Source organism: Microtus pennsylvanicus, chromosome 21 (genome assembly GCF_037038515.1).
Source record: "Microtus pennsylvanicus isolate mMicPen1 chromosome 21, mMicPen1.hap1, whole genome shotgun sequence".
Taxonomy (NCBI): Eukaryota; Metazoa; Chordata; class Mammalia; order Rodentia; family Cricetidae; genus Microtus; species Microtus pennsylvanicus.
In genome coordinates, this window is record NC_134599.1 from 13243191 (window position 1) to 13261133 (window position 17943).

Genomic DNA, 17943 nt, shown 5'->3' on the forward strand with positions numbered 1-17943 from the left:
GGGGCAGCCATGGTGTGGCAGGGAAGACAGAAGCCAAAGACTCTGGGCATTATGAATTCTGTGAGGTTCTCTCCGCGTCAGAGAGTGACTGTGAGAGTAACCAGCATGAAAAATGGGCTAAGTCAAGACTCAGTAAGACCTCAGACTTAAAATATCCAATGAAGAAAATCATCAAGGAACTTAAAAAGAAAAACATAAAGCTCTACAAAAACAGTAGACCCACAGAAGAATGTCCTTCTGGAACTCTGACAGATCCATCACAAACCAGAACTGTTTCTTCAAAGAGACAACCAAAGAAATCCTCCCAGCCCAGGTTCATCCAGCTGCTTTTTCAGGGCCTAAAGCAGGCATTCCAAAGAGCACATAGAGCTATGGCTATCACCAGACAGAAGCCTGAGGACAGGGCTAGTCCAGACAATTTGTGGTCAAGCAAAAACTTGTACCCCAAAGAAAAAGATGAGGATGATTGTTTAAAAGGAGGTGGCAGAGGGGCCAGCACACGTGTTATCAAGCAACAGTTCATGGGTTCCACCCCTAAGAAAGAAGACAGATTGCAGGAAACATGTGACCAAGCTCAACAATCAAAACAAGTGAGCTCTCTCCAACCCAGACCTTTGGAATTGGCGAAGAACATTGTTTCTGAGAGAAATGTCGTTATCCAAGCTACTTCAATCCTACAGCCTTTGAGTAGAGTTCTAAATGTCAACAGCAGAACAAAGAAAAACTATGAATTCTTCAGCCCAGAGTCTAAGAACTGTTCTAAAGTAGGAGCCAAATTTCAGGCCCAAGAGACACTTGTGTCTGACTCCCTTCTGAAGAGAACCACGCAGAGTCACTTCAAACACGAGCAAGAGCAACATAGGACCTATCACAGCCTGTCTGAGAGATCTCATCGGAGACGCCACAGTCCTCAGAGAAAGCCTAGGAGTCCCTCTGACAGAACCCTTAGAAGCCTCTTGGAGAGGAGATGTCGCAGTCCCTCCCAGAGGAAAAATGGCAGTCCCTCTAGAAGAACCCCTCAGAGTATCTCTGACAGGAGCCCACCCAGGCTCTCTAAGGGGAGAGGTCGCAGTCCCTCAGGGAGGAGCCCTCGTAGTAGTACCCCTAGTAGCCCTCGAGAGAGAAGGGGACGTAATCCCTCCCCCAAGGGTCAGCTTGGTCTTTATGGGAGGAACCAACACAGTCCCCCTTATCAGAGATGCCGCAGCCCCTCCAAAAGGAGCCATCTCAGTCCCATCCAGAGGACATGGGACAGTCCTTCAGAATGGAGCCATGGTACTCTCTCTGAGAGACCCCCTTCCAGACGCTCTGGCAGGACAAGCCAAAGCTCTTCTGGAAGAGGCTACCGCAGTCCCTCTAGGTCCAGGCTCCACAAGCCTTCTTCCGGACTCCACCGCAGCCATTCTCAGAGAACTCACTACAGCCCCTCTGACAGCAGACGCGGTCATTCTGAGAGGAGCCGACAATTAGAGAGGAACCAGCAAGGTCACCATGCGAGACCCCATCACAGCCCCAAGGAGAGGCTCCAGCACAGTTCCCCTAAGGAGAGACCCAGACATAGCTGGTCTAAAGAGTTCCTGCAAATCTTTACCTAGCTGCCCCTTCCTGCTCAGCCACTACCTGCACCCTCAGCAATCAAAGAACTATCTGGGAGGGGAGTGAGAATGGGTCCGTGATTTATGATCAATAAAGGGGTAATAATTGAACTCTCTTTGCAGCCGTAAGATCACTTGTGGGGTGGGTGGGACTGGATGTGCAAATGCCTGGAGCTCAAGGGTTGGAGTTCACGAGGACCCCTGAAATCTTCAGGCTTCGCCCACTTGCTCCAAGGAGTTTCTGATCCTCCTGCCTCCACCTCCCAAATGCTAAAATTATAGGCATGTGCTATGTCTGGCATATGTGGTGCTGGGAATCAAAGCTGGGAGTCATGCGTGCTAGGCAAGCCCCAGCCCTCTAAAATTAAAATGGTCTTAAAAATTATTTTAGTTATTTGTTTGTGTGTAAGTATTACGTGTGTGTGGATGCAGGCATGCCTGTGTTATGCTGTGCCTGTGGAGTTGATTCTGTCCATCTACTGTGGGTCCTGGGGACTGAACGCTCATCAGTAGTAGACTTCTGCAGCAAGACCTTTTAACCACTGAGACATCTTGCCGGTCCTATATTGACGGTTTTAAAAAATATTTATTTTATGTGTATGGGTATTTTGTCTGCATATATGTCTATGTTCCATGTGGTCTGTACACCACATGCATGCCTGGTGTTCCCCAAGGATAGAAGAGGGCATTGGATCCCATGGACTGGAGTTACAGAAGACTGTAAGTTTCTAGGTGGGTCCTGGGAATTGAATCCTGGACCTCTGGGAGAGCAAGCAGTGCTCTTAACTGATGAGCCATCTCTCTAGCCCCTTAGTTAAAAAAAAAAGGTCAAATGTCGTGGCACAGGTTTTTAACCTAAGCACTGGGGAATCTGAGCAGATCACTGAGTTTGAGGTCAACCTGGTCTACACTGTGTGTCTCCACTGTGTGATGGGCAGAGTTTGAAGGACATGGCTAACATCAGTAAGGTTAGGGAAGAGGCTTTTGTACGACTGAGGTGGGAGACGCTGGCGGTCTAGACTGGTGGTCGTATGGCCAGGCAGATATCAGACTGGGAATACGTGTGAAGACTAAGACCCGGGCCGGGATGTAGCTAAGCTCTGGGTTCATCTCCACCACTGAATAAATTGGCGAGGCAGTGCAAGCCTGCAATCTCAGCACTGAGAGGAAGAGGCAGGAGGATCAGAACTCCAAGGTCACCCTTGGCTATATATGAAATTTGAGGCCAGCCTGGGCTACACAGACTTTGCTTAAAAACAAAATCTGAAAAAAAAAACAAGACAAAAACAAAATTGGTGCTGGAAGGATGGTTTAGCAGTTAAGAGCATTTGTTGCTCTTGTAGAGGACCTGAGTTTGGTTCCCAGCACCTACAAGGTGGCTCACAACCACCTGTAACTCCAGTTTCAGGGGATCTGATACCCTCTTCGGACCTCCATACATGGGTACCTATGTAAGCAAAACAGTCATATACGTAAAAATAAAATAAATATACCTTAAAAGGTAAAAAGTAGACAGACAGGTAGGTAGGTAGGTAGGTAGGTAGATAGATAGATAGATAGATAGATAGATAGATATAGACAGACACACAGGCAGACAAGGTAGAGTCCTGAGAACTTGCGGACAGCTTACATGGGGTAAAGGGGGGAGGGGTATATATGAAAAAGCTCAAGCTGCTTCCCAGAAACAGCTGACATTACTAAGCCCTTACATTTAAGCCTTTTGCAGATTCTTTCTTGTTCTTCACCACCATTACCATCGCCACTCTCCTTTATAATACTATGTGGTAAATACTGTCATCAGTGCCCCCATTTTATATGAAGAAAACCAAATCCCAGGGTTGGGAAGGGTGAATGACCTTTCTAAGTTTATACAAGATGAAAAGTTGAACCAACGTTTGAACTCAAGGAATTTGAGGTCGCAAATGTGTTCATTACCTCTGTGCCACACCCAGGAAAGACACAGAGGTATGTTAAAAAGACTTGGGCAGGCTGCAGAGATGGCTTAGTGGTTAAGAGTGTGTACTGCTCTTGCAGAGGACCTGAGTTCAATTCCCAGTATCTACATATGAAGGCTCATAACTGCCTGAAGCTCTCGCTCCAGGGGATCCTACACCTCTGGCCTCTGCAGGGACCATCATTCATGTGGACATACCCACACATGGACCCTCACATAGACACATTGTGGCAGTGTAGATGGGACTGCCTCCCACTGGCTCAGATGTCTGAAGACTTGGTCCCCAAGAGGTGGAACTGTTTGGGAAGGATTGGGAAGTATGGCCTTGTTGGAGGAGGTTTGTCACTGCAGGTGAGGCTTTGCTGTTTCAAAAGTTTTCTGCCATCTCCATTGCTGTCTGTTTGCTGGTTCCACGATGTGAGCTCTCAGCTGTCCAGGCCACTGTGCTCGCACTGCTCCTATCATGGAACTGTAAGGTCATTTTGTGCGGCTTTTATAGGCTGCCTTGGTCACGGTGTTTTGCCACAGTAATAGAAAAGTGACTAAAACACACCCAGTTCAAAGTAACTAAATTTTAAAAATGTAAAAACTTTAATTTAAACAGTAATAATACAAACAAGAAACAACCTCTTAAAGGAGAACCTTGCAAAGGAGAAGCTAAAACATTAGGACATATTCAGAGCTAGAGAGACAGCTCTGCAGTCAGGAGTGTGCACTGCTCTTGTAGAGACTGGAGTCTGGTTCCAGCACCTTTACCAAGGCGGCTCACAACCGCCTGGAACTCCAGCTCCAGGAGGTTCAAAACTCTCTTCTGACCTTGGCAGGCACTGGCACTCATGTGCACAAACCCACACATTGACATTCTTATTCACAGAATTTAAAACTATTTTTAAAAAGATATATTGATCTAGAGTAGGAAGGTGTTTGGAGTAAGTGCACCAGGAAGGGCTCATGTTGGTGGGGTGTGTGGGAAGCAGTGCCCACACACAGGACAGAAGCAGCCCGTAGGTGACTACCCACAGGCCTCCTAGTGGCCAGCATTCAGTTCCACAGCTCTCACCTCTCAGCAGTGTGGAGCTGCCTTGCCTCCAGGGCCAGTTTGCTCAAGGTTTTCCACATTGCCTCTGTTTCTGGGGTCATCTCCAGGGTCCCCAAGAAGGCTGTTGCCCTGGAGAGGAAGGGAAGAAAGCACAGGAGTGAAGCAGGATCTGGAGGAGCAGAGGGGAACCCTGGTGCTGCTGGGGCAGCAGGAGGGGTGGGGGAAGAAAGGCCAGAAACACTGCCCTTTGTCTAGGCCCCTCCCATGACTCCAGGGCCCCATTGAGCTGTGACAGTTTAATGGGTCACTGCAGGCATCTGCTAGGCCCACACTGGCTCAGCACCACACTGGCTGTTAGCAGCTCTCACCGGGTGTAGTTGCCATCATCGATGGCTGTTCCAAACTCAATCAGGCCCTCGTCCAGGGTGTAGACCACAGTCATCACCCCTTCGGTCACCATCACCTCTGTCTTCCCTCCACCTCGCTCCAGACCTACAACGTCACCCTGCACAGTATACAAAGAGTGGCATCCAGTTCTTCAGTAGGAAACAGACTTAGGGGTGTGTGTGCACGCACAGACTGTGGGTGCGTGTGTGACTGCACTTGTCCTTGTGAGCAGGCCAGGAGACACGCTCAGGTGTCACTCCTCAGCTGCTTCCACCCTTTCTTTCTTCAACCAGGATCTCAGCTTGGCCCTGGAATTTACCAAGTAAGCTGGGCTGAGCCCTAGGGGTCTGCCTGTCTCTGCCTCTCCAGCTCTGGGATTTAAGTGTGCACTAACACGCTTCACTTTCTTGCTGTATGTTCTGGGGCTCAAACTCAGGCTCCTCTACTTGAACAGCAAGCACTTTACCAAATGAGTTATCTTCTCAACTCCAAGACTGATATTCTTTTTAAAGTATATTATTTTGTCAGGCAGTGGTAGTACACACCTTTAACCCCAGCACTCAGGAGGCAGAGGCAGGTGGATCTCTGTGAGTCTGAGGCCAGCCTGGTCTACAGAGTGAGTTCCAGGACAGCCAGGGCTGCACAGAGAAACCCTGTAATATATATCTATATAATTACTTTTTCACGTTTATTTATTTAGCATGTGTGTGTCCATCCATGTGGGCTCTGAAGACTGAACTCAGGTCATCAGGCTTAGCAGCAAGCACCCTTATCCATGGAACCATTTCCCCAGGCCCCAGACTCAGATATTCTTGGGGGTCCTCCAGTTAAATTACAACTTGAACCTGAACCCAGAACATACTTTTTCTTTTCTGGCACTGCTCAGTTCTCGTGACAAAATCACTAAGAATGTTCCCCACCTCTATGCTACCCATCCCCCTTTAAAAAATAAAAAAAAAAACAACCAAAACAAAACAAATCAGTAAAATGACATTTTTTAGCTGGGTGGTGGTGGCCAATGCCTTTAATCCCAGCACTTGGGAGGCAGAGGCAGTGAGCTCTGTGAGTTCAAGGCCAGCCTGGGCTACTAGAGCTAGTTTCAGGACAGGCTCCAAAGCTACAGAGAAACCCTGTCTCAAAAAACCAAAAAATAAATAAATAAATAAAAATAAATAAACAATAAAAAAGAGAAAAGACAGAAGGGCAAAGGCCAAAAGCTAAAATCTGAGCAGCAGGAAAGGGGGTGCTGCTCTGAAGGCAAATGCATGTATCTGACAATGAGCCTCGGGCCTTCAGCACGTGGATGGGCTGAGTCAGTCTCTGAGTAAACCCGGCCTAGCCCGTTCTGTAGCAAAGGGCACCAAAGCAAGCAGAGCACAGCCTTACCATGGATTCTGATTGCTACAGAAGCAAACAACCATCTCAGCAGGAAAACAGGTAGAGACTGCCTTCAGAGTAACAGGTGGGTGTATGTGTGCAAGCACACGCACATACAACACAACCAGTATGAAAGAATAAATTGTAATTATAAACAATAATTTTAGGTCTTTAAGCATTTTAGATGTTAAAAATGGCAGTTATAGATAATGCATTGTAATAAAATTAAATATTACATATTTGAAGATATAAAAATGACATGGAAAATTAACTAAGGAAATACTGGAGTGGCTGGGCATACTGGAAAAAGAATCAAATAAAATTTTATGGAAGTGAAGCCTGAGACATTGAACATGGAGAAGTTCCTGGCCCAAATTTAACTCTGAAGCAAAACCCCAATTGTGGCATAAGCAGCAGACAAGGAAAAGAGTGAGCCAAGGAGCTGAAGGAGAGATCTGAAGATACTATCTGGAATGTTCATGGAGCAGAAGAAGGAGACACAGAAGAAGCTGAAAAGGCAAACAAGACGGAACAAGAAACGTAGCATATGCTGAGTCAGAATTCCTGGGAGAATGGGAACAGCGTTCCGAGAGAGAGTGGCCGAGAAGTTCCCAGGACTGAGCACGATGTGTGTGTTCGGAACTACATGAAACCCAACATATGCTGCATGGGATATCATTTAAATTCATGTAAAAAGGCTGGAGTACAGCTCAGTACCAGAGAATTCACTTCTAATGTACAGGTTCAGTCGCTAGCCATCCACTGCAAAAACAACCCCCAAACCCTCTAACCTGATGGATGGCCCGTGACTACAGTCCCTGTCTCTCAAGAGGCAGGGCAGGAGGACAGCCTGGGCCCCGAAATCTGAGGCCAGTCTGTGCAATATGGCAAGACCTCTTCATGAGGAAAAATACTATGTACAAAAATTGTAGTCAAGTGTCGTCAAAACATCCAAAAAAAAGTAGGTTTTAGGAGCAACCAAAGGGGCAAGAGTAGACAGCTCAGAGATTAAGAACACTGCTAAGGCAGAGGGCCCAAGCTTGGTTCCCAGCATACATGGGCACTCCCAGCAAGTGGCCGGTACCTCCAGCTCTGAGGGATCTGATGCCCTCTTCTGGCCTCAGCAGGCATTGCACACATGTGCACAACACATGTTATCTATTGGGATAACATGTTACAAAAAGCTAAGAAAAGTTAGCTGTCAGTTTGAAGTTGGGTACTTAGTCCCAAAGGGTTTTTAGAACAAAAGTTAAACAAAGCTACTTTCAGATCATCAAAACCTGAGAGAGTATAATCTTCCACTAAAGAGACCCTCACCAAAGGGATTTCTAAGTGATATTCTCCAGGCAGAAAATTAATTCCTGAGGGGAGACCAAAACTGCAAGAAGCAAAAGTAGGAAGAAATATGGTAGTGGGGAAATCTAAGTTCTGTCCATATAAGGTAATAGTGTCATAAATCACGTGTGGTGGCCCGTGTTTGTGATACCAGCACTCATGGAGGCCAGCCTGGGTTACAAGTTCCAGTTCCAGGTCATTCAGGGAGGAAGGAGAGGAGAGAAAGAATAAGACATTGAATATGAATGATGCCCATTTTGGGAGTTAAAAAAAAAATCTTATAGCAAGGCATGGCGGCCCAGGTCTTTAATCCCAGCACTCAAGTACTTAGGAGGTAAAGGCAGGGGAATGGGAGGGAGGAGAGGGAGTGGGAACTGGGATTGGCATGTAAAATGAAAAAAAGATAGTTTGTTTTCTTTCTTAAAAAATTAAATAAATAAATACATAAATTTTTTAAATAAAAATCCCTCAAAAACCCAAACCAAACCAAACCAAAACAACAACAAAAAAACCACACAAAAAAAAGGAAAGAAAAACAAAACAAAATACAAAAACCCATCAAAACTAAAGGAACCCTTTACTACTCCTGGAAGCGCAGTGGTAAATACTTGTACAGTGTGCTTGAAGCCTGGGTTTGATTCCAGCACAGCAGCAGCAGCAACAACGAAGATTAGCACTAAGAACCAGAGAGAAGGTTCGACAGGTAGAGGTGCCTGTTGGCCTGCATTCACTCCTGGGACCCGCATGGTGGGAAGAGCAGACTCCCACAAGTTGTCCTCTGGCCTCCAGAGATGCATACACACACACACACACAAAATAAATAAATGTAACTTAAAGATTTAAAGGTTAGAATGAAAATATTGTTCAACAAAGAAAAAAGAGAGGTAACCAAAGCCAAAGCCTTGCAAGGTCCTATATTATTTGTGGGGAGAGAGAGAAAGTTACATGGTGGCTAACTTGAGAGCCTTCAAAAGCTTGCCTATGAGTGTGTGGTATGTGTGTGGTGTGTGTGTGTGGTGTATGTATTGTATGGTGTGTATGTGGTGTGTGTGTGTGTATGTGTGTGGTGTATGTGTTGTATGGTGTGTATGTGTGGTATGTGGTGTGTGTGTGCGGTGTGTGTGTGTGTGTGGTGTGTGGTGTGTGTGTGTGGTATGTGGTGTGTGGTGTGTGTGTGGTATGTATGTGGAGGATGTGTGTGTAAGGGTGTGTGTATGTGTGTGGGGGGTGTGTATGTGTGTGTGGTGTACTGTTGTGTGGTGTGTGTGTGGTATGTGGTGTGTATGTGCAGTGTGTGTGTGGTGTGTGTGTGGTATGTGGTGTGTGGTGTGTGTGGTGTGTGTGTGTGTGGTGTGTGTGTGATATGTATGTGGAGGATGTGTGTGTGTGTGATGTGTGGGGTGTGTGTGTGTGTGGTGTATTGTTGTATGGTGTGTATGTGTGGTATGTGGTGTGTGGTAGGTATGTGGAGGATGTGTGTGTGTGGTGTAGAAAGTTAAAAGAATTTTTCCTTATATTTATTTATTGTGAGTGGTGGGACGGTGCCTGTGTGGCGGTCAGAGAACAACTTGCATGAATTGACTCATTCCTTCCCGTGTGTGGGTCTCAGGGCTCACTCAGGGAGTCAGGCTTAGTGGTAAGTGCCTTTATCCACTGAACCATCTCACTGGCCCAATTTTTCTTTTCTTTTTTCAAGATAGTCTCAAGCAGCCCAGGCTGGCCTTGAATTGTCTATATAGCCAAGAATGCACTCCTGACCCTCTTGTCTTCACTTCCCAATTGCTGGGATTCCGGCCTTTGGCGCCACCAAACCCTGTTTATAGTGTGTGTGTGTGTGTGTTGAACTTCACTTAACTCTCTCCTAAGGTTCTTGGAGTTGCTCTCACTATGGCTTTTCTTTCCCAAATGACGAAGTTAATGACAGAAAGGCCACGTATGATGAGGGTTAAAGCCAGAGATTCCATTTGGTCAAATCAGTGCTAAACCTGAACTCGGATCCTTTCACTCCCAAACCTATCCTTCATGTTTTTGGGCTCCTCTCCTAGAGCCCAGCCGCTTCTGAATCTGAGACACACTTTCGCAATTCAAATGAAGCGTCAGCCTTGCGCTTATTTCATCCGGTGTAGATTCATGCTCGTTGTCTAGATATGCGCCTCTCCCTCATAGCCTGTGACATAACTCGACCCCTAGAGCCTAAGCTTGGGGCCTGGCACTCAAATGCTGTATGCGGTGCCATCAAAGTTTGCGGTCTTTAGCAATTCACCACGCCTACTGAAAGATCTTTCACAATCTTCTGCACACAGCAGGCGCTCAACATTATAAACTTCTGTTACCCCACTTTTTTTTCTTTTGGAACGCCTGGTGGCCGGGGAATGGGAGTCACGCGATTCCTCACCTGAGGGCTCAGCAGGGTCCTCAGGTGCTTCAACTGCATGATGCACGCAGGTCTCGGATGATCGTTGACCATTGACCGAGACAACTTCAGTGGTTACCTGGACAACCCGCCAAGCAGCGACGGCCCCAGCCACTGACGCACAGGCAATGTGAGTGCGACACACGACACACGTCATAAGGTCACGTAGTGGGTTCGTGACCGGGCAAACGGGACGTGCGCAAGCGCAACGAATCCTAGGGCGGGCACATAAGAGGAGGTCGTCGAAGTCTATCCTCGACCAATCCCGTACTTGCATGCAAACTCAACGCAAAGCCCCACCCGCAAGTCTTCGTCTGTCCCCACCCTCCCCAGCCCCGCCCCTAGATCCTATATCTCTTTAACCCCAGCTTTTCTCATTGCTGTAACCGGCCAAGTGCGCTTTAGTTGCTTTTACTCTGGAGAAGCGCAAGGCAGGTGCTACGAGAGCGAAAGCCAGTTCGCAGAACTGCAGCCTCCGCTTTCCCCGCCAAAAGTTCTGTGACTTGCACGAGGCCACTCAATACTGATAGGTATCAGTGAATGCTCAAGGATATACCTGTTTGAAGTGGGCAGAGGTACAGTCCCATTTTACACAACAGGAGGGGGTCACACGCCAAAGTTCAAACAGCTAATAAACGGTGGAACCGGGATTCAACCCAGAGCTGATAACCTTTTAATTCCCGTGAGACGATTCAAGTCTTCTCAACTCGTTGTCTCTTTGTTCAGCTTCTCTAACCTGTAACACGGTCTCAGGAAATGATCGGGGTTTGGTAGCACTGGCTAGGGAAAGGCAAGGCACCCTGTTTGGTCATTGGGTAAACGGTGAGTTCAAGGCTGCTTGCCGAAATCCAGATGTCTTTATGGGTCAGTGCAGCAGACAGAGCTGGGCTGGCCTCCTATCTTAGAGCTGTGTGACAACTGGGGTTGGGGCTTGACTAAGAAAAGATACTATTGTCTTTATTTTGTTTGATTGGAATGCTCTCAAGAATTTTTGTTCTAATTTTTTGCAGTGTATCAGACAGATTGACTGAAATTCAGAAAAGAAGGCCTTCTCTCTCTAAACGGTCCCAGGTTGGCAAGTCCTATACCTGCCCCCCCAAAAGCATAGCATATGATCTCCAGACCGAAGCTGGGTCCCAAAACCTTGCATGCACAGTGGTTGCCAATGGCAACGAATATTTCTCTCCCCACCACTACCTCCCTCTTGAAAAATTAAGAACAAGTAGAGGGCAGTTCCCATTTTTCACAGATAACACAAATAGGTCCCAGAACCCAGATTATAATTTTTTTCTATAGGGGCACCCAAACCCCTTTGTTTTATTTCTAGAATGCTCTGGATATGTTACAGAGTATAAATATAAACGCCTTTATGGATTACAATTATTAACGTTAAACGAACAGAGACATAGATGAAAGAGAAAACGGAGAGGAGGCACTGGTATGCACAGGGTGAGGATAAATGGCACCAAGGGACACATCCGTGATAGCTGCTCTTTGGCTAGCCCCCCCCCATGACCCTGCTCAGTCCTTCTGACCATTTTCCCAGAGGTAATGGTGGAGTTGAAAGAATGGGGAGGGGGTCGGTTATGTAACCCAGTGGTAGAGCATTTGCCTGGTATGCACAAGGTCCTGGACAAAGATAAAAGAAAGAAAATCTACTGGCCCTTTTATGGTGACATGGCCTGGTTTCCATTGGTGCAAAAACTTCTGTGTCTTCTCGTTGCACCCCTCCCCCACATTTCAACAAAGCCAAAGAAAGGAGGCTTCTAGCTTCTGTACCCTTTCCTTGTCTTTTCTCCACCCGTTTTAGACGAAAACACGGACACAAACATCCTATAATGGGTCTGTTCCTTTAAGTTGGTGGTGGCGTGAGGGGCCCTTGGAGAGCTGAGAAGGTGTAGAGATGTCTTCAGCATACCATACAGTCAGTTCCGGTTTGTCCAAGAACCTTTATTGGAAAAATGTCCCAGGTGTGAGATCACCAGCAGTGGGAGGGGCTGCCAGGTGAGGGGGGAGCACCTGAGGCTCCATGGAAGACATTGGAGTAGTGCAGTGTGGCATCTGCTCGAGGCCCAGATGTAGTAATATGGAGTAATATGTAGTAATATGGACGCGGCAGGGCTGCGTCCCCAATACCCCAGCCGCCTGCCCGGCTAGCTTTACCCGAAATAATTACACAGACACTGTATTCTTTTAATCACTGCTTTGGCTCATTTCTACCTAGCCTCTTCTAGGCTAACTCTCGCACCTGGACTAGCCCATTTCTAATATTCTATGTAGCACATCTAGGTGCGCTTACTGGGAAGATTCTAGCCTATGTCCATCCTGGGTCGGAGCTTCATTGCGTGTGTCTGCCTGGGAGCGGGGCATGGTGTCTCTCTTCTGAGGCGTCTGCTCCCAAGAGAAGAGCTGTGGAGTCTGACCTCACTTCCTCTTCCTCCCAGCGTTCTGTTCTGTTTACTCCTCCCACCTATCCCCTAACCAATGAGATGGGCCAAAGCAGTTTCTTTTAATTTAACCAATGACCTTCCTCCATCATTTCCCCTTTTTCGGTTTAAACAAAAAAAAGGCTTTAACTTTAACATAGCAAAATTACATATAACAAAACAGTTATCAAGTAAAAGTTACATCAGAAACATTTATACATATAACAAAATTGACCGTAAATCTCTATCAATAAAGCAAAATCTATACTAATGCAAATTATTCATGTCTATATCATATCCCCCTTTAAATGTAAAAGAACATTCATAAACTATATTTGGGAACATGGGCGCAGTTTTTTCTCTCCAAACTGCTTCCTGCTGAATGGGGGCGTCGTTAATTAGGTCTTTCATGGTATAACCTGTGTGCTAGTTTCATCTCAGTTGGCAGTTGAGCAAAGCAATTTTCTGAAGATGTTCACAGCAACCCTTCAGGAGGACGTGGTCCATCATACCAAGTCGGAATAGAAGAAATCCATAGAGTCTTATCCTCTGTGAAAACAAAAGAAGAATCTCTTTTCCAAAGTATCATATCCTTAGATCCAAATTCTGAAGTCATACCCTCATGATATCCGTTCTGGTTCCATTGGGCAGCCCATATAATGAAATGTCTCTCTGTACTTAGCTCCTTCACAGTCGAAAATTTTAAAGAAAACACAATAATACAAAGAATCCAGACTCTCTGTGAATTTTTCATTTTTACGTAGCTTATATTTCTTTATTTCTTTTAATCTCTTAACTATCTGTACTCTGTCTCTTTAAAGACTTTACCTTTTTTTTTTAAACCATTAACTTTATTCTCTATACTCTTTTTCTTCTCTTTCCCAAGCCAACGTACATTCATCCAACAGTGTGATTCATTTAGTGGTCTGAATCTGTCCTATTGTGAATCTGCAATTTTTTACTATCCAGGAGCACTTTTGATTTGCACCTTTAAATCACTAGGCGCTTAAGAATCTAAGCTGCGACATTCCTACGTTGAGCGTATATCTGTAGACCAGGCTGTCTTTGAACTCTCAGAGATCCGCCTGTCTCTGCCTCCCAGGCATTGGGATTAAAGGTGTTTGCTACTACACCTTGAACTCACAGAGATCTGTTTGTCTCTGCCTTCTAGGCACTGGGATTAAAGGCGTGTGCTACCACACCTTGAAGTCACAGAGGTCTATCTCCCTCTGCCTCCCAAGTGTTGGGATTAAAGGTGTATACTAAGACACACAACAACTCTCTTCCTTTTTTTGTTTTTTGCTTTAAGAACTTTAACTTTCAGCTTGCATATATTTTAACACTGTAAATCATTTAAAATTTTTCTTTGTCTTTGACGTTCTCTTTACTGTATCTCTGTTTTTCTGACCACATGAGTCTTTAATGTACCAAGCAATATCAGTAGGACTAAAGCCGTGGCTTTGACGGCTGGATCCTTAGCTTTCCAGCCTCATGGCGGATATACAGGCTGTAGCCATGTTTATGCCACAACTGGCGTTTCAAGTCCCTGCCAGCCAGAGAGCTACAACAGACAACACTCAAGTCCTCTCTCGGTAGCCGGCCCTCCTGCCTCAAACAGTCAGAGTTTGCCCTGGCAGGATGGCCCAGAAAGCCGGCATTTTTAAACAGCGCAGCTTTTTTCATGCTACGGCTGAAAACCGAAAAGCATGTGTTCAGCTTTTCGTCAACACCATTTAAATGTTTCGTGGCAGGACCTCTTAATGAACTGCAGGGTTTGCAGCTGAAGCTGAGTCAGGAAGCCTCTCTTAGATGAGGCGCTTGCTTGCCTCTAGCAAGCAGAGTAGACCCGAGAAATTGCCACAAGAAACATGCTTTACTCTATTCTTTTCCAAGCTTTCTCAGGCTTTCTGTGGACTCAGTTAGCCACACGTCTGGGCGTCATTTGTAGTAATAAGGACGGCGGGGCTTGGGTTTTGGGGACGCAACCCCGCCGCTGCGCCCTTATTACTACACCCAGATGCTTGCTTCCTCCTCCTCCGTGGAAGAGGGCAATACAGACAGAAACAGCCCTCTCTGAGGCCCAGAGGCAAGCTGTAGGGGCAGCTAGTGGATGCCAATGGTCCTTATGCAGGTGAGATGGGGCCCCATTTGGGACCTATTGGGATAGGGTCGAATAAATGACTCCCCTGGACCTGGGGGATAGGAGATGTTCATTTGATATCCACTCCCAGGTCCAGGGGTACAGATTCTAACAGACCTACCTTCTGGCCCTGCTCACAGTGGAAAGAGGATGGGTACCAGCCTGGGATTCTGGGAGTGCACAGCCTTGTGGGAGTCTCAGAGAGATCACCAACTTAGGCTTTCCTGACCCCACCCCCCATTATCAGTGCATCTCTCTTCTGGTTCTGGTTCTTCAGTCACTCAGTTCACTCAAACGTCGATGGTGTTGATAGAAAGAAACTTTTTCTATGAGAGAAGATTACCCAAATCTCAAATTTCAGACATGTAAAGGTGCTGCTCCCGCCTTCTGGACTCCTTCATCCCAGACATCCCATTCCCGCCCCACCCCCCTTTGCTGCCTATTCTGCTTTTCACTGAATACTCCTGGGCACCCAGATCACCCTTCTCACACTCACTGGTCGCCACATCACCTGTCTTGTCCCCACTGGCCTTCCCTGAGGACTCTGTTCAGGACCCTTCCCCTTCTCATTGGGGTTGTTGTTGGAGTCGTTGTCCTTGATGATGTCATACTGACGGCAGAATAGCCCGATCACAGCTGAAACACAACAATACCATCTGAGCCTTGATCTTGACCTCTCATTCACAGCCTTGAGGCTGTAACAGCCGCATGAGTTCTAGAAAATCCTGGAATCCCTGGGGCCCATACAACCGTCAACCCTGGCCTTGCAATAGCCTTTTCTCTTTCTCCCCAAACTTGTCCTGATTACCTCCCTCCACCAGCCATCCCCCCCCACTCCTTTCTCTCCCGACAGGTAACCTTCACCACTTCCCACTATCATGGACCCAAGTTCCTGGCTCCCCATCCGGTACTCACCAGCCCACATGAGCAACACCATCACGATGATGACCACTTCCCCGGTCTGCAATGGCCGCTCTCCATCCAGACCATTCACTGTGATGTCTCCTAAGGAGAGAACCATCCTCTGGGTTACAGAGGACCCACTGGACAGCTCTGTTATGTACAGAAGGGGGATGCTGAGGGTTAGAGTCAGCGGGACCCATCATCGCCCTTCTCAGGAAGAAGCCCGTGGTGGGCAATGTTTAGATACCAGTGGGTGATCACAGAAATTGCTCATGCAGGCCGTGGCAGGTGTGATGTGAGCTTGGGTGAAAGGAAGCAGAAAGCCCCCCCCCCAAGGATTCATTAGCAGTGTCTCTGTAGCTGGTCCCCTGCCCACCTGTTTTGCTTTTTGTCCCTGGCAGTAGAACAAATTATATCATCTTTCTATTCATCTGAGCTAGAATGCTGTTAGCGTTAAGCAAGTCAATGAGAGTTTAAAACTCGGTTCAAAAGCTGGAGACTCTTCTAACACAGGCTCTCACCTGGGCTGGAGCTGTTGGAGGGCAGCCTGTCAAAACCCTTGAGAGTACGGAAGTGCACTCGGGGCCCAGGAGGACTCTCTCCCCGGAGGCCGATGCTCCTGACCTGCACGGTGTAGTCACTGTCTTCAGCCAGGCCCCAAAGAGCACAGGCCCTAGTGGTGATGTTTACCTCCCTGATTACATGCTGCCCAAAGGGCCTTTCTGTCGCTGCAAGAAGATGTAGAGAAAGGAGAACAACCTAGCCACGGTCCCTGACCATGAGGCTTAATTCGGGATTCTGTAACATCCAAGCACTCCAAAGGAGTAATGTGCAGGTGTGTTCAGAGACCCAAGGGCACAGGTTGGGGAAACAGGGTGATTCGTACTTGCTGAGAAATGGAGTAGCCAATGACGATGTTGCCTTCTGGGACGTCCCAGGACACAGTGGCCGAGTTGGCTCTGAGATGAGTGACCATCACATTCACAGGAGAGGGAGGTCGGTCTGGGGGTGCCAGGGTGTTGACAGGTTAAGAGGTTTCACTTCCACACTAGCTCTGACGGACCCCCACTGCGGGCGCCCTCTTCACTCACCTGCTCACACAAAGCCCAGGTCACAGCTGACCAGCAGGAGGACAGTGGGACGCAGATATGGGGAAAGAGGCATCAAAGAAGCCATGGTTTCCACCGAGTTTGCCGAGGGGTCAGGAGGCATCCGCTTAACATCCAGGCGGGGATCCTGGAAGAGGCAGGAGTAGTGGGGGTCAGGAGCTGCCCAGAACGCAAGCGGGATGCAGCAGCTCTCTCCCAGGCTTCCCACGGCCCATAGCCCATTTTCCCCGCGCCTTTCCCTCCTCCGCATAACCCTGGTGCCCACCCCAGCCCCCACCCGCGCAGTCGGATCAGCCCACACCCACCTGCCGGGTCCTCGTGGTCGGTCAGGCCTCGGGGGGTTGTTCGGTGCCCAGGGGGCGGCCCATCGCCGGACTGGCGCTGGCCCTACCCCATCCCGACGCGGGCCCGCCTAGGCGGGCAGCGCCAGCCGAGCTGCGGGCAGAGAGGGCAGAGGCGGAGTGGCCGCGGGCCGCGGGTCTGCGGGGCCCCCAGCGTTCCCGAGGGCCGCGCTTAGTCTGTCTCGGAGCAGGGGGCGTTGCCGGCGAGGCCTGACAGCAGGCCTGCGTCCCCGGTGCAGAGGACAGTGCGGCGGCCGAGGCTGGTCCCCTGCAACGGGATGTGATTGTCCGGGCCAGCCAGCCGCCGCCTTCTGCAGAACTGGCCCCGCGCGCTCCGCTGCAGCCCGGCTGGGACGCGCGGGCCCGCCCCGCCTCGCCCCGCTAGGGTTCTCGTCGCCGTCATCCTGCCCCCCCCCCCCCATTACCTACCCGCCAGCCTTGTTCTCTCGGGGCTCGTCCCATGACCCTCCCAATGGCGGCCTGCTGGGCCCCTATTCCTTCACCCTCCCTGCTCTAGTAGATGAACTGACTGGGGTACCCGGACAGGTGCAGATGCGAGGGTCTAGGGCACCTGAAAAAGCCCCTCCTTCCTGGCATGAAATTAGCCAAGTTGAGAGGAGGCATTTCATCTCCGAAAGCAGGAGGGGGCTGAGAGGAGAGGAGACAGAGTGGTGGAGATGATAATTGTTTTAACAATCTCTTGGAGATTGCGTCAGCCTTTAAGTCTCTTTCCCATTCATGATCTGATTGGATTCCATTCGCTTTCTCATTCATTCTTTCATTTTTTTCAGCAAATATTTACTGAGCATCTTCAATGTGCCTTCCTTTAGAAGAGCTGGAGATGACTTAAAAAAAATGCTGGGCATATAGGAACAATTAAAAAACAGACCTCTCTGTCTCTGTCTCTCTCTCTGTCTTTCTTTG

At 48.1% G+C, this 17943-nt stretch overlaps 1 protein-coding gene and 1 pseudogene across 9 annotated transcripts in view; both read right to left on the reverse strand.

The window, feature by feature from the left end:
- LOC142839135 (intraflagellar transport protein 172 homolog) overlaps positions 1 to 10287 on the reverse strand; it is a 70709-nt gene extending 60422 nt beyond the window's left edge. For 3 of the 9 annotated variants that reach the window (XR_012908696.1, XR_012908699.1, XR_012908697.1), the window contains exons 1-2: positions 10083 to 10243; positions 4610 to 4717 (exon numbers count right to left, since the gene is read on the reverse strand). Coding sequence is in view for 4 of the 9 variants with exons in the window: in XM_075955047.1 (XP_075811162.1) it covers positions 3892 to 4018; positions 4610 to 4717; positions 4957 to 5048 (327 nt within the window). In the remaining 5 variants the exon portion in view is untranslated. Of the gene's footprint in view, positions 1 to 3127; positions 4019 to 4609; positions 4718 to 4956; positions 5086 to 10082 lie in introns of those variants that run through there. The other 6 variants (XM_075955049.1, XM_075955048.1, XM_075955046.1 and 3 more) reach the window with 4 other exon arrangements.
- A 2001-nt stretch (positions 10288 to 12288) lies between these two features.
- LOC142839352 (fibronectin type III domain-containing protein 4-like) lies at positions 12289 to 17365 on the reverse strand (annotated as a pseudogene).
- Positions 17366 to 17943: the final 578 nt, after the last annotated feature.